Below are 16,965 nucleotides of genomic sequence, written 5' to 3'. Positions count from 1 at the left end.
AGTTCTATAAATTGCTATATAGCTCTTTAAATACCTTAGTGAAAAAAGCATATAATTAAATAAACTTATGTTATATAGATTCACATATCTGACGATGCTATCTGGACAATTGATGAGTACTAACCTCTCATCCATTTTACTCTGGATAAATATAATGCTATGAAGTCAAGAGATTGGATGAAAAGAACTAAAATGGTTAAGGGGCTGGAGGAGTTGCCGTACAGTGTGAGATTGGAGAAACTGGGCCTCTTCTCCCTTGAAAAGAGGAGACATGATCGAAACGTTCAAAATACTGAAGGGAATAGACTTAGTAGATAAAGACAGATTTTTCACCCTCTCCAAGGTAGGGAGAACGAGAGGGCACTCTCTAAAGCTGAAAGGGACAGATTCCGTACAAACGTAAGGAAGTTCTTCTTCACCCAGAGAGTGATAGAAAACTGGAACGCTCTTCCGGAGGCTGTAATAGGGGAAAGCACCCTCCAGGGATTCAAGACAAAGTTGGACAAGTTCCTGCTAAACTGGAACATACGCAGATGAGGCTGGACTCATTTAGAGCACTGGGCTTTGCCCTGGGGGCCACCACATGAGCGGACTGCTGGGCACGATGGACCACTGGTCTGTCCCAGCACAGCAATTCTTATGTTCTTATGTAAGAATGTTGTGCTGGATGCTGTCCAGCAAGGAGAAAACAAAGGGCAGATGAGAAAATATAAACAACCTGGTAACATAGCAGTGTGTGGCATAACATACTGGAATCAACCCAGCTACATCTCCTCAGAAGCCAGCTGGGTCATTTCATAATGGTGGGTTGGGGCAGAGAAGTTAGTGGAGTTTTAAGTTGTGCACAACAAGGAGGTAATGAGAAAAGGGTGACACAAAAATCTCTACAGGTTGCAGCTTCCCAGAATGTAGCTGGTTCAGTGCTAGTGGATTAATAGTGGCCAGTAAGTACCATCCAACAAAGCCATTAGGACTCAGCAGGCCAAGTGTTCAGGTAGCAGGCTCTCTCCTTTGACTGTCTGGATTAATACAAAACTTCCTGGTTAAGACATGAGTGTAGAAGCTAGATGCTTGATAAAAAGTTTTGAGATCTTATGTAGCTCTGTAGCCAAAATGTTAAAACTCTGACCTCAGTAAGTTGTAATAATTCTACAATTGCTCAAGCCTCTGCAGTTAAGCCAGCTGAGTTATATCATTGCAGTGTGAACAGGAAGAAATGGGCAGTGTGGATGGGCCCTTGGTCTTTTCTGTGATCTATTACATGCTTTGCAGGGCAATAAAACAAAGTGAATTTATTTTGAATCCTGTGCAAAGCTAACAAATGAGAATTTTGGGGTAAATATTTAGCTGCTAGTAGTTAGCAGTTTTTTGGCTACCGTTTTCATTATGCCCAAATATCCAGTGATGGGCCATATCCTAGCATTGGGCTGAATATCCAGTTATGTGTGGCCACCTAAGTGAAACTAGACAGAGAACTAAGTTGTATGCGGTCTGATCTTGTCAGGTTAACTTAGGCAGTTACAGTGCTAAATATTGACATGAACCATATTAAGTGCTGACGCTTCCCCATGCTGCCTTTAAAATCACCAGCTGTGTCTAGCAGTTAGTGCTGATATTCAGTAGTACTAACCAGTTAAGTGCCACTGAATATTAGCTAGTAGTCCCACACAAGTAGGAAGGGAGCCTCTTCTGCCTGGTTAAATCACTTTGAATATCAATCCCATCTGTTTAAGTTCCTACTTGTAACTAAACAACTTTTAAAGTTAATTAGAATAATTTTTGTGAATTTGCTTTGTAGCAGGACTAATGAAGAAGATATTAGATGTTATCACTCAGCTACCAAACATTGAAGGGTAACTGTTGGTCCCAACTTTAAAACTAGAACACCAGGTAGTATCCTACTTGTGTCAGGCAGAAATAGAAAATTTATTGTGGATATGTTAGACTTGAACTAATGCTTAAATTTTTCCAGCAATTATATACCAGTGTTTAAGATCTAATCTAAACCTTAAGTTGAAGCATATTTGTTTAAGAGATTACTACTGCTGAATACTTTTACAGATGGGAGGGTGCACATTTTATATTTAAGGTTTGAAAATAAGAAAATGTGCTAACTTCTTAACAGGTTACAAACCATGTGATCCACAAGTTATTCGGGACCGTGTAGCTCATATGGAGTTCTGTTACCAAGAATTGTGTCAGCTTGCAGCAGAACGTCGTGCACGCTTGGAAGAGTCTAGACGTTTGTGGAAGTTCTTCTGGGAAATGGCTGAAGAAGAAGGTTGGATACGAGAAAAAGAGCAGATCCTGTCATCTGATGACTATGGGAAGGATTTGACAAGTGTAATTCGCCTCCTGAGTAAGCATAAAGCCTTTGAAGATGAAATGAGTGGGCGTTGTGGTCACTTCCAGCAGACAATAAGAGAAGGTGAAGATATGATTGCCGAGGAGCACTTTGGGTCTGAGAAAATTAGAGAGCGAATTAAGGATATTCAAAAGCAGTGGGATAATCTTGCACAATTATCTGCTATTAGGAAGACACGCTTAGAAGATGCCTCCAGTGTCCACCAGTTTCAAGCTGATGCTGATGATATTGATGCCTGGATGTTGGACATCCTCAGAATTGTGTCCAGCAGTGATGTTGGCCATGATGAATATTCCACTCAGGCCTTGGTCAAGAAACATAAAGATGTGGCAGAAGAAATTGCAAGCTACAGGCAAATTATTGATTCCCTTCATGAACAGGCCAGGTCTCTTCCAGATGAACATGCTGAATCCCCAGATGTGCAGGGCAGATTGTCTGGAATAGAGGAAAGATATAAAGAGGTTGCTGAACTTGCACGGCTTCGTAAACAGGCTCTGCAAGATGCTCTTGCTCTTTACAAGATGTTCAGTGAAGCAGATGCTTGTGAATTGTGGATTGATGAGAAGGAATCATGGTTGAACAATATGCAGATTCCAGAGAAACTTGAAGACTTAGAAGTTGTACAGCACAGGTGAGAGCAATTTCTATCACTAGTTATTGAAGAATTATTAAATATATGTGGCTGCTAGCTGACATATTTAAAACCTAATTTTGTAGCAATTGAACCTTTTTAATATTCTGTTGGAATTTTTATGTCAGATTTGAAAGTTTGGAACCAGAGATGAACAATCAAGCCTCTCGTGTGGCAGTGGTGAACCAGATTGCTCGACAGCTAATTCATAGTGGGCATCCAAGTGAGAAGGAAATCAAAGCACAGCAAGACAAGCTTAACACAAGGTACATATCTTGAATAGTGTGAATATTAAGAGAGATGCGGAAAATCATTCAGTGCTTCTGTATAAATAACTACTATAATTCTTCAAAGTATGTTGAGATCCTTCCATGTGTAGAAGAGCCTCGGTAAAACTGAAAGACTCAGCTTCTGTTTGACTTAAGTAATTAAATTATATTTTTATTTCCATTTCATTTATATTTCAAAATGTGGTTCAAATTGCAGGTATTTTCATCAGTATATTTAATAATAATAATAGCTTTATTTATATTTCGTCATACCTTTTCAGTTCAAGACGGTATACAGTAAAGTAGAAATATAGTGTGGATACCGCAGGTATCAATACAAGTGAAGAGAACGGAGATTACAGCATTGGTTTAGAGGGGGGAAAGGGAAGAGGGAAGGTTGCACAGGTAGGAGGAGGTGTGTGTTGGGATTGTAGGCAGGCTGGATGGGTTTTGTGGGATCAGATAAACTTGCCAAATAAGTGGGTTTTCAGAGATTTTCTGAAGGATTGGTATGATGGGAAAGTTCAGGAGGAGTGTGCTTAGGGTGTTGTTCCAGCTGCCTGCCTAAAAGGATAGTGTCCTATCAAGAAATTTTTTGTAACGACATTCCTTGGGAGTAGGGAATGCAAACGGAAGTGTTTTGTGGGAGGGGCAGACGAAGTGTTTCATGAGGTAGGTGGGCGAGGTGCCGAATAGCGTTCTGTAACAAAGGCAGCTGAATTTGAAGATGATTCTGGCTTCAAGTGGTAGCCAGTGCAGTTTTTTGAAGTATGGGGAGATGTGGTTGGATTTTTTTCAGGCCGAAGATCAGTCTTGCTGCCGTGTTTTGGATAGCTCTTAGTCTCCTAATGGGTTTTTTGTGGGATCCTAGGTAGATTATGTTGCAATAGTCCAATGAGCTTATAATTAAAGATTGAACTAGCTACCTAGACATTTAAATGTAAGAATTAAGGCAGATCTACAGTTTTAGAACATAAAATATGTCTTTTTTTGTTTTAAATCTCTTAGCCCCCCCCCCCCCCCCCCCCCATTTTACTAAGCCATGATAGAGGTTTTTATCCCAGGACAAGCAGGCAGCATATTCTTTACGCATGGGTGACGTCACCGACGGAGCCCACGGTACGGACCTTTTTACTAGAAAGTTCTAGTTGGCCGCACCGCGCGTGCGCGAGTGCCTTCCCGCCCGACGGAGGAGAGCGTGGTCCCCAGTTTCTTCGTTTCCGCGGAGCGAAGAAGACGTGCGTTTTTCAACTCCGATTGAAATCCTCTTTTTGCCTTCCCGCTCGCGTTCTTTTTTCGTTTTATTTACCTTTGGGTTCTTTTTTCTTTCATTTCAAAAAAAAAAAAAAAAAAATTATTTCTTTTTGTTTCGTTTTTTGTCCTTGCCCCGGCGGGGCCTGTTGTCACGATCCAGGCCTCGGGGTTTGATTTTGCGGAGGCCGTGTTTCCATTCATGCCCCCGCAGCCCGGTTTTAAGAAGTGCCAGCGGTGTGCACGCCCGATCTCCCTCACTGACCCACACAATTGGTGTTTACAGTGCTTGGGACCGGAGCATCGGGCGGACTCGTGCACCCGCTGTGCCACTCTTAAAAAACGCACGTTGAAGAATCGCCAAATCCAGCAAAGTCTGCTTTTCGGCACCGGCCCGACTATGGACTCGACTTCTTCAACTGCGGCACCATCGAAGTCGGCACCGACCACCTCGACACCGCCTGACATTACATCGGCGCCACCGGCGCCAGGTAAGCCGGCTAAGAAGCCTTCCACCCTTGAGCGCCCTCCCACCTCGGTGGCGACACCGGCTCTTTCGGCTCCACGCCGAACTAAAAAGCGCTCCGCTCCGATATCGGTGAGTGCCTCGTCATCGGCCTCCTCATCGCCGGAGCGTAGAGCGGCACCCATGGAACCAAAGCAGAAAAAAGTGGTTCCGGTGCCACCCCTGGATGACCGCATTGCGGCCATCCTCCAGGATAAGTTGCAGGAACAACTCCAACAGCAACTTAAACAGCTCTTGCCCTCTATCCTGGCACCGCTGCTTTCGGTACCAGACCGGCCCGAGCCCCACACCGTCCAACCGGTATCCACGCCATCGGTACCTATGGACCCCTCCATGCCCATTCTCTCGGCACCGCATATCCATGCCCATGCCGAGGCCGTCGCTCTGACGACATCCGATCCTCCTCGGGACCGAGCGGAACACCGGTCTTCCCGCGAACCTGACCGGCACCGTTCTTCCCGGGACCGAGACAGACACAGGTCTTCATCCCCCCGGTACCGTCTCGGTACGCTCAGGCAAGTCTCGGTCTAAAGCTCATCATACCGAGCCTTCCACTCCAGTCTCTCGGCACGCACACACCGATGTCAGAGACCCGGACCTCTGGGAAGAATCTCCCCTCGGTACCGAGGAGGATGCATCGTCGTCGGACGAAGAGCCCTCGGCCCCCGATACCACATCTAAACCTGAGCAATCTTCTTTTTCAAAATTCCTCAGGGAATTATCGGGGGCCTTATCTTTGCCTCTGGAATCTGACTCCAAGAAGTCACAAGCTTTCCTGGAGGCATTAGATTTCGACCAACCTCCTAAGGAGTTCCTGAAGTTACCCGTGCATGACATCCTACGGGAAACTTTTTATAAAAATTGGGAAAATCCATTAACTGTCCCTGGGGCACCCCGTAAACTGGATAGCCTTTACAGGGTTATTCCAATCCCGGGATTTGATAAACCCCAGCTACCCCATGAATCTCTCCTGGTTGAGTCCACTTTAAAAAAGACTCAAGGCTCCAGTGTATATGCCTCTACCCCTCCTGGCAGAGAGGGCAAAACTATGGACAAGTTTGGCAAGCGGCTCTACCAGAATGCCATGCTTGCCAACAGAGCAAACAATTACTCTTTCCACTTTTCATTCTACCTGAAACATCTGGTAATGCAACTCTCCGCCATGCAAAAGTACATGCCGGAGCACAAGGTTCCACTATTCCAGCAGCACATCTCCAGCCTGCTTCAACTTAGAAAATTTATGGTGCGCTCCATCTATGATTCCTTTGAGCTCACCTCTCGTGCATCTGCCATCGCTGTGGCCATGCGCCGACTGGCCTGGCTCAGGGTCTCTGATCTGGATGTCAACCATCAGGACCGACTAGCCAACGCCCCATGTATGGGAGACGAATTGTTCGGAGAGTCTCTGGATACCACCACACAAAAACTCTCCGCCCATGAGACCAGATGGGATACTCTCATTAAACCAAAGAAGAAGGCCCCTCCTGCTCGGCCTTACAAACCACAGTCTTCATACCAGCGCAGATTCTCCGCTAGGCCGCTTAACCCACCTTCACAGCAACCTAGGCGGGCTCGCCAACACCAACACAACCAGGCTCGTGCACAGTCTAATCAGCCTGCCAAGCCTCTTCCTCCTGCCAAACCTTCTCAGCCCTTTTGACTCCTCTCTCCAGGGCTTAGCCAGTCTTCCACCCTCATTGCCTCTCCCTCAACCAATCGGAGGCAGGCTCCACATTTTTCTCAGCCGTTGGGAGGTCATCACATCAGACCAGTGGGTCCTCAACATCATCCGCCACGGCTACTCTCTCAACTTCCAGACTCTTCCACCAGACAATCCTCCCGTAGAGTCTGCTTCTCTTTCAACTCAAACCCCCCTCCTCCTGAGGGAGGTCCAATCCCTCCTTCTCCTCAATGCCATCGAAGAAGTACCTCTGGAACAAAGGGGCCGGGGATTCTACTCCCGTTACTTTCTAGTCCCAAAAAAGACAGGAGACCTACGTCCCATTCTCGATCTCAGGGACCTCAACAAATGTCTTGTCAAGGAGAAGTTCAGAATGCTCTCCCTTGCCACGCTTTACCCTCATCTCTCTCAGAACGACTGGCTATGTTCCCTGGACCTCAAAGAGGCCTACACTCACATACCAATCAATCCAGCCTCACGTCGCTACCTAAGATTCCAGGTGCACCATCGCCATTATCAGTACAAAGTGCTACCATTTGGCCTCGCTTCATCACCCAGGGTGTTCACCAAATGCCTCATTGTGGCGGCGGCCTTCCTCAGGTCTCACAACCTCCAGGTGTTTCCCTACTTGGACGATTGGTTGGTGAAAGCACCTACGTCTCCACTTGTGCTACAAGCCACTCATCATACCATCTCTCTCCTCCACCTCCTGGGGTTCGAGATCAACTACCCCAAGTCGCATCTGCTTCCCACACAGCGCCTTCAGTTCATTGGAGCAGTTCTCGACACCACACTAATGAGGGCGTTTCTCCCCTCCGACCGTCAGCGGAACCTGCTCCGCCTGTGTCGTCAGGTGCTCCTTCATCACTCCATCTCTGCCAGACAGATGATGGTCCTCCTGGGCCACATGGCCTCGACGGTGCATGTGCTTCCCCTGGCACGACTCCACCTCAGGACACCTCAATGGACTCTGGCCAACCAATGGTCGCAGACCTCGAATCTTCTTTCTCATCCCATCTCTGTGACATCGTCTCTTCAGCAATCTCTACAATGGTGGTTGAACTCCTCAAATCTTTCCAGGGGCCTTCTTTTTCATCTGCCCCCGCATTCCATGACCATCACCACGGATGCCTCCCCTTATGCATGGGGAGCTCACCTGGGAGACCTACGCACCCAAGGTCTTTGGACCCCGCAGGAGCGTCTTCATCACATCAATTTCCTGGAACTACGAGCCATGTTCTATGCTCTCAAGGCCTTCCAGCACCTTCTTTGCCCTCAGGTTCTGCTCCTGTGCACGGACAACCAAGTTGCCATGTACTACATCAACAAACAGGGCGGCACCGGATCTCGCCTCCTTTGTCAGGAGGCTCTTCGCATTTGGACCTGGGCCACGGCCCGCAGTCTCTTCCTCAAGGCTGTCTACATCCAGGGCGAACGGAACTCCCTGGCCGACAATCTCAGCCGCATCCTTCAACCTCACGAGTGGACTTTGGATCCTCCCACGCTCCACTCCATCTTTGCTCGCTGGGGCACTCCGCAGGTGGACCTATTCGCAGCTCCTCACAACCATCAGCTGCCCCAGTACTGCTCCAGACTCTTCTCTCCTCATCGTCTGGCCCCGGATGCATTCCTTCTCGACTGGACGGATCGGTTCCTCTATGCCTTTCCTCCTCTACCTCTGATGTTGCGGACTTTATCCAAACTCCGCAGGAACGGAGCCACCATGATCTTCATAGCTCCCCGGTGGCCTCGTCAACACTGGTTCTCCCTCCTGCTTCAACTCAGCTCCAGGGATCCCATTCCTCTACCTGTGTTTCCTACTCTACTTACACAGCAACATCAGTCTCTACTACATCCCAATCTGTCTTCGCTCCACCTGACAGCTTGGTTTCTCTCGGGCTGACCTCTTCAGGAAATCTGTCCCAGCCTGTCCGTCTCATTTTGGACGCCTCCAGGAAACCGGCCACCCTCCAATGTTACCATCAGAAGTGGACCAGGTTCTCCTCTTGGTGCCTCCGTCATCATCACAATCCCACCTCTTTAGCGGTGGAAACTGTTCTGGACTACTTGCTCTCCCTGTCCAACGCAGGCCTCAAGTCTACCTCTATCAGAGTCCATCTCAGTGCCATCACGGCGTTTCATGAGCCGGTCTTTGGAAAACCTCTCACGGCTCACCCTCTGGTTTCCCGATTCATGAGGGGCCTCTTCAACATCAAACCACCTCTGAAGCCTCCTCCGGTCGTCTGGGACCTGAATGTGGTTTTATCTGCCCTCATGAAACCTCCCTTTGAGCCACTTGCCACAACTTCGCTCAAATTTCTGACATGGAAGGTTCTTTTCCTCATTGCCATCACCTCTGCCAGGAGGGTTAGTGAGCTTCATGCACTAGTTGCCGATCCACCGTTCACTATTTTTCACCATGACAAGGTGGTTCTGCGCACCCATCCAAAATTCCTTCCAAAGGTGGTCTCAGCTTTTCACCTCAACCAGTCCATTGTGTTGCCTGTTTTCTTCCCGAAACCTCATTCACATCCCGGAGAACAGGCATTGCACAGTCTTGACTGCAAGCGTGTCCTGGCTTACTATCTTGATCGTACAAGGGCTCACCGCTTGTCCCCTCAGCTCTTCCTGACCTTCGACCCGAATCGTTTGGGTCGACCGGTCTCTAAACGGACGCTATCCAACTGGCTTGCAGCTTGCATCGCGTTCTGTTACGCTCGGGCCGGTCTGTCACTAGACGGTGCTGTCACGGCCCACAGGGTAAGAGCTATGGCCGCTTCTGTTGCTTTCCTCCGTTCCACACCCATTGAGGAAATCTGCAAGGCGGCCACCTGGTCCTCAGTTCACACATTCACTACTCACTACTGTCTGGATGCTTTCTCCAGACGGGATGGGCACTTCGGCCAATCTGTACTTCAGAATTTATTTTCCTAATGGCCAACCATCCCTCCTCCCTCTTTGTTAGCTTGGAGGTCACCCATGCGTAAAGAATATGCTGCCTGCTTGTCCTGGGATAAAGCACAGTTACTTACCGTAACAGGTGTTATCCAGGGACAGCAGGCAGATATTCTTACGTCCCACCCTCCTCCCCGGGTTGGCTTCTTAGCTGGCTTATACTAACTGGGGACCACGCTCTCCTCCGTCGGGCGGGAAGGCACTCGCGCACGCGCGGTGCGGCCAACTAGAACTTTCTAGTAAAAAGGTCCGTACCGTGGGCTCCGTCGGTGACGTCACCCATGCGTAAAGAATATCTGCCTGCTGTCCCTGGATAACACCTGTTACGGTAAGTAACTGTGCTATACTGCAGCCCAGAGCGCTACAAGCATCTGGATCTCAAAGGTTTATTTGCACATCCCGATTTTTCCAGCTCACCGCAAATTTCTACACTTTCATGTCTTAAAAAATCATTACCAATTCTCAGCTCTTCCATTCAGCTCCAAGGTGATGGGGTTGTGGCAGCTCAGTTGAGGCAAATGGGTTTGCAGGTGCACCCGTAATTGGACAACTGGCTAATTAGAGCCTCTTCATTTGCTGAGAGTCAGCACACTGTTGATCAGGTGATCCGGATACTGGAGGACCTTAGGTGGATTGTGAATTACAGAAGGAGCAGTTTGTTCCCAAACAATCTCTGGAGTACCTGGGTGTTCTGTTCGACATGGCAGTGGGCTGCATCTATCTTCCAGAGGCATGCAGACAGAAGCTGTGTGCTCAGATTTCTTCTCTTCTGGACAAGGTAGCTCCATCAGTGTGGGACTATCTTCAGGTCCTGGGGTCCATGGCATCCACACTGGATTGTAGTGCCATGGGCAAGAGTGCACATGCATCCTCTCCAGCATGCGTTGCTCTCCTGCTGGGCTCCGCACAAGGATGCATTACAGACCTTCTTTCTTGGACTCTGGAGGTCAGAGCCAGCATGAATTGGTGGCTCCATTCACAGTCTCTTTCCATAGGCATGCCGCTGCGGATTGCTTCCTGGGTCATTGTAATGACGGATGCCAGCCTTAGTGGCAATCATCGTCCCATTCAGGGGTGTTGGATCCCTTCTAAAAAGAAATGGTCGATCAACCAGTTGGAGCTGACGTCCATTCGTTTGGCTCTGATGCGAGTGCAGAAACTCTGTAGGGCCAAGCAGTCATGGTCTTCTCCAACAACACGACAGCAGTGGCCTATGTCAATCTTCAAGGAGGTACAAAGAGTGCATCTCTGGCTCTGGAAACCCGCCTACTCTTTCACTTGACAGAGCATCACCTCCAGGTGCTCTCAGCAGCGCATGTGGCAGGAGTCGACAGTGTTCAAGCAGACTTTCTCAGTAGATAGACTCTGGATCCAGGCGAGTGGGTGCTGTCCTCGGTGGTATTCCAAGTCATCGTACGGCGCTGGAGTTAACCTCTCTTCGACCTAATGGCCATAGCACAAAACAGGAAGGCAGACCGCTTTTTCAGTTGAAGAGCAGAGCCAGGAATTAGAGGGTCTCGATACTCTAGTTCAGCCATGGCCACAGCGAGTCCTTTTGTATGTTTTTCATCCCTGGCCCACGATCAGCTGAGTCGTTCAGTGGATCACAACCCATCAGGGCTGAGTCATTCTGGTGGCTCTAAGGAGTAGACTACTTTCTCTGCCTAAGGCTTCATATTAGACTTCCTATTAAGCCTCCATTCCTTTCTTGGGACCTGAACTTGGTTCTGTCTGACCTTACCAAGGCTCCTTTTGAGCCTCTGAGAGATGCTTCCCTCTTGGACTTGATGCTCAAGACTGCTTTTTTGGTCATCGTTACTTCCACAAAATATGTCTTGGAACTCCAGACTCGTTCTTGTTGAGAGCCTTTCCTGCGAATCTCAGATACTGGGATTTCCTTGCACATGGTCCCCTCTTTTCTGCCCAATGTTGTTTTGGATTTCCATGTTTGCATTTACCTGTTTTTCAGCCTTTCTGGCTCAAAGATGCAGGATCGCAGAAAATTGGACGTACACAGGGGCTCTTCTGCGTTATCTGGAGGTTACTAACGAGTTTCATCTCTTGGACCATCTATTTGTGCTGATTCATTCTTCTGAGCAGGGTGCCCCGCTTCCAAGGCCACTATTTCCAGATGGCTCCAAAAGGCCATTTCATCATGATCAGCTAGGTTTGCTCATAGGTGGGTAGAAAATACATGAAAAATGGCACGATGATGCAAATTTTATTAAAATATTTATTTCATTTATTAATTGCCATAATGAATTATCAAAATAGTAGTTGCGTCATCTGGGAGATCTTTACAGACGCCAAACGCTGGCATTCTGACAAAGAATCTCAATCTGATAATTTGTTGCTCTCCAATATGTACCTTTTGTCCTGTATGACATCATTACTTGTTAGCCAATCCACTAACAGAGGCTGTCCTTAACTTTGGACAAAGGAAATTACTTTACAAGTTTTTTAAACTCAAAGACATAGTTTTTAAAGTCATATTTTTGTTTACATTAATTTCTGAATATGCATAAACCCATTATTATAACATAGCCAAAGAAAACTTTAAATCTAAACCTGCTGAAAAGTTCATGTTCCTGTCAGCACAATGAGAAGAAGGAGGGGCTATTCCCCTCCTGCTCTGAGCTTTGCAAAAACTGACAGTTTCAAGTTTCACTGACACACACACACAGAAGACCTAGATCCCTTCCTATACTAGAGGTCAGAGGGTTTCCATGGTAACAGTGTTCCTGGCTTTAACCTAACCATTTCCAGATGTTGCCTAAGGATTTCTTCTTAAAGTTTCTATACAACATTTAAATATAAGTACAGATCATTTTCTCACATCTCATTCATAGCATCCATCATTCATTCGGGGCCCCATTCACACATCCAACACGATATATTGCATTCATACTTAATACATGACCCATTTTGGGATACGTAATCCTAATATGCTCCTAAACAGCTCAAGCACATCTGTTATCAATTAGAACCACGAGGCTCAAAGCGGGAAACGAATAAAGACAGAGAGAGAGAGAAAGAAACATGGAGACAGTTTAATTCCTCTGGAAGTGTGTCCTGATTTCCCTTATGGTCTTGCTTCACCGAACAATTCACATAAATATAAAATTCCCATTTTCCTATGCTGCACATCGATTTCCTGGTCTTTTGTTAATTAACCTGCCTTCTCAAAGCTTTAAATGTGTTTGCATGTATATAAGACCCTCTGATCAGAACTAGGGAGGTCTCTGTCGTGCCCTGATAACGCTTCTGCGTACAGTGCACCAAACCAGGCTTCTTCAGTCAGCTTACATTCTTTCCGGGAAACATTTTCCCGTCTCTGTAAAGGCACGTTCTACCAGAAGTGTAGCTGCTTCAGGGGGCAAAGTTAGAGCAGTTTTTCTGAAGGAAATTTGCAGGGCAGCGACATAGTCCACTTTGCACACGTTTTGCTAAATTTTACAGAGTGAATATGATAGCAAGACAGGACTCTGTCTTTGGGTCATCGGTCTTGAGGGCCGGCACAGTCAGTCCACCTAGCTCTTTGGGACTGCTTTTGTACATCCCACATGTCTAGATTGTCTCACCTATTGCACTGGAAAAAGAGATTATATTCTTATCTTGGTAATATTTTCCAGTAGATGGGTGAGACATTCTAGACTCTCATCCTGTCCTTCCTGTGCCTGCCTACTCTCTCATTTTGTTTATGCTTCTCCAAATTGCTCTTGGATTCCATTCAGCCCTTCAGGATTTCAAAGTAATTCTGTATATAGGTTCATGTGTATGCAGGGGTCTTTCCTGAGCTCCTTTGAAGTACAGGAAAGTCACAGAAAAAAATCTGAAGTGGATTCCTTCTACATATGGCACCTGTCCATTGGGATACAACCCACATGTTTAGAATGTCTCACCTATCTACTGGAAAAGATATTATCAAGGTAAGAACATAAGCTCTTCTTATCTGAATATTCATCGATTGAAAATTCCCAGATTGTTCCTTTATCGTTAATAAAAATTTGTAATATAGAAAACTACCTACTCACCAGAAAACGTCATTATTCAGAATGACCTAGCCTTAACTATTGTAAATAATGCCATGCTGTAATATAAATAAAAATAAAAATGGTGACTACTTCTGTAACTGATGGTATTATACATACTGTATTCACTCCTGCGAATTATATATTAAACAAAAATCAAAATAATGTTCAAAAATGCAACATATTGAACAGAATAATATTTGCAGTAGTTTTAAAATATATGGAGCTACTTTAATACTTAGCTTGCCAGTCCAATATCTTCCTGTTTGCCATATAAATAGTGGTATTCAGTAGCAGTAGCAATCATAAACCTATGTTTTTGGTAGGTTGCCAAATGGTCACCAGGCTTTCAGCTCTGCTAGCCTTTATTAAGGGGTTGAGTTACCAAAGATTAGATACAGCTAATATAGATAATGTGTTATCTGTATTAGCTATACCGAATAATTTTGCTGCTGCTCCTTGAAATTTTGGACAAGTCACTTAACCATCCATTGAATTGGGTACTAAACTTAAGCCCTTCAGGATGATGAAAATACCTACTGTACCTGAATGAAACTTGCCTTAAGCTATTATTGAGAAAGGTGTGATCTAAATCCAAAATCAAGTAACAGTCATACTATGAAGTAATACAGAACACTACAAATGTCACCCAGGACCTGAAAAGCAATTCTACCATACCGTAATAGCAGTAACATCCACAAGACACATAACAAGGACCTACTTAAGAAAACACAGCACCAAACACTACAATGCGTACTGGAATATCAATAAACCCATTGGAATACTAAAGAAGCCTGATCAGTACAGATCCACCCTGCATAGTTAATGCTAACAGAAAAGCATGTCTCTTTCATATGCAGAGAACATACACAGACCCTCAAACAGTATAGAATAACTAACCACAAATTAAAAATAGAAACAAGTAGAAAAATATTAAATTGAATCCCCAAACAGCCACAATGCAACACCAGAGAAAGAGAAAAAGTGATGGATTGTTTCTTAGTACATATAGACCACCCTTCGCAATAACAGCAGAACGGTTTACAAATTTAAAACAAACCAGAAAGGAACTCTATTGTCAATAGGAAAGATCAATTAAATAGCCCCCTGTACTGTGCAAAATATAAAGATCAGTGTTCTCCCCAGGGCCTTTTAGCCGGGCGCACTGCCCAGCTAATTTAGATGACCGCAAGGCGACTCCTTCTGCTGCTGCCGATGCTCCTTCCCGGGCTGACTCTCTGCCGAAAATTTTGTTTTACGCCTGCCTTTTTTTTTGCCAGCATGCTTTTACTTGCTTCGGCCCTTCCTCGTTGCCAGGTCCTGCCTACTTTGTTTCCGCAAAGGCAGGACCCGGCAGCGAAGAAAGCCCGAACCAAGTAAAAGCAGCAAGTTGTAAGCTTCCCTCCGGGGCTCTGTGTGCGTGCCGGCTTCCCTTCTCTTCCCTCGCCCCCCCCCCCCCCCCCACGGGACGCAACTTTCGGTTTCGGAGGGAAGAGAAGGGAAGCCGGCAAGCACACACAGCCCCAGAGGGAAGCTTACAGCTTGCTGCTTTTACTTGCTTCGGGCCTTCCTCATTGCCATGTCCTGCCTTCGCGGAAACAGAAAGTAGGCAGGACCCGGCAACAAGGAAGGCCCGAAGCAAGTAAAAGCAGCAAGTTGTAAGCTTCCCTATGTCGCTGATCTATGAAAGATAGGTCAGCAATGGAGGGAAGCTTACAACTTCCCTAGCGACTCTACCGACGGGTTTGTGAGCTGGGAGGGATGGGAAGAGAAATGCTGCTGCTGCACCGAATAGGGGAGGGGAGGGGGAAGAGAAATATTTTGCTGCTGCACCCAATTTTTTGGGAGGGAGGGGGAAGAGAAAAGCTGGTGCACCCAATGGGAGGGAGAGAAAAGTTGTAGCAGCACCCAATTGGGGAGGGGGGAGGGGGATGAGAAGTGCTGCTGCAGCAGCACCTGATTGGGGAGAGAGAGGGGATAAGGAAGACCAGGGAAGGGAGAGGAGAGGAGAGGCAAGAGACACCAAGACTATGGGAGGGAGGGAAAGGAAAGGAGCTACCAAACATAAGAACATAAGATATGCCTTCACCGGATCAGACCGAGGTCCATCTTGTCCGGCGATCCGCGCACGCGGTGGCCCATTTAGGTACTCCATTTTGGAGACCCGGATTTCCCGTATCCCTCAATATGATTTGCAAGAAGATGTGCATCCAGATCATAGAGGGGGGAGAGATGTCAGCGCATTTGGGGGGAGGGGGAGGAGGGAGATACCAGGGCATGGGGGAAGAAGGGAAGGAGATAGAGATGCCAGACCATGGGGTGGAGTGGGAAGGAAGGAAAGAAAGGAGAAGAGAGAGATGCCAGAGCATAGGGGAGGGGGATGAAGCTGAAATGAATCATGTACAAAGGAGAGAAAGGGCACAGGATATACAGTTTATTGAAGGGACATAGAAAGAGGGAAGATGCCATATGGAACAGAGAAAGGGCGGACACTGGATGGAAAGGGCAGAGAGGGTGGACAGTGAATGCAAGGGGCAGAGAGAGGGTGGACAGTAGATGGAAGGGGTAGAGAGAGAGGGGGCAGAGGCTGGGTGGAAGGGGCAAAGAGAGAGGACAGATGTTGCATGGAAGGGAGCGAAGAGAAGATGATTAAAGCAGAAACGACAAAAGGTAGAAAAAAAATTTCTTTGTTGTTTTACGTAGAATCAAGTAGTATTGTAACTGTATTAATTAAAGTTTATAAATAGGAAATTGAAATAAGGCAGTTTTTTGGAACTAAACCCCTGTCCTCAGGTCAGGACAGGATGCCATAACAGCAGGGGTGCCCAAATGGTCGATTGCGATCGACCAGTAGATCGCAAAGGCAATGTGAGTCGATTGTGTTGCCTTTGCAATCTTTTTCTTCCTGCCTCCCTGAGCCAGGCCAGGCATGTACAAGTGCCAAACTCATAAGACTTCACCTCTGACGTCATTTCTGAGTCTGAGAGGAAGTTCTGGGCCAGCCAATCGCTGCCTGGTTGGCCTGGAACTTCCTCTCCGACGTTAGAATTAATGTCAGAGGTGAAGTCTTATGAGTCCGGCGCTTGTACTTGCCTGGCCTAGCTCAGGGAAGCAGCAGGGAGAAATTGGCGTGGTGGCTTAGGGGGTAGGGAAAGAATCGGGGAAGTGGAGAAATCGACGCGATGGCTTGGGGGGGGCAGGGGGAGAGAGAGAAAGAAAGACAGGCAGGGGGAGAGAGAGAAAGAAAGGCAGAAAT

General features: G+C 46.8%; 1 protein-coding gene across 3 annotated transcripts in view; it reads left to right on the top strand.

The window, feature by feature from the left end:
• The window catches only part of SPTBN1 (spectrin beta, non-erythrocytic 1), a 569,130-nt gene that overhangs the window by 349,930 nt on the left and 202,235 nt on the right, over positions 1 to 16,965 (top strand). For all 3 annotated transcript variants that reach the window (XM_033938993.1, XM_033938994.1, XM_033938992.1), the window contains 2 exons: positions 2,126 to 2,996; positions 3,125 to 3,262. In XM_033938993.1, coding sequence (XP_033794884.1) covers positions 2,126 to 2,996; positions 3,125 to 3,262 — 1,009 coding nt within the window. The remainder of the gene's footprint in view (positions 1 to 2,125; positions 2,997 to 3,124; positions 3,263 to 16,965) is intronic.

This window comes from Geotrypetes seraphini, chromosome 3 (genome assembly GCF_902459505.1).
Source record: "Geotrypetes seraphini chromosome 3, aGeoSer1.1, whole genome shotgun sequence".
In the NCBI taxonomy this organism is placed as follows: Eukaryota; Metazoa; Chordata; class Amphibia; order Gymnophiona; family Dermophiidae; genus Geotrypetes; species Geotrypetes seraphini.
This window is presented reverse-complemented; position numbering and strand designations above follow the sequence as displayed.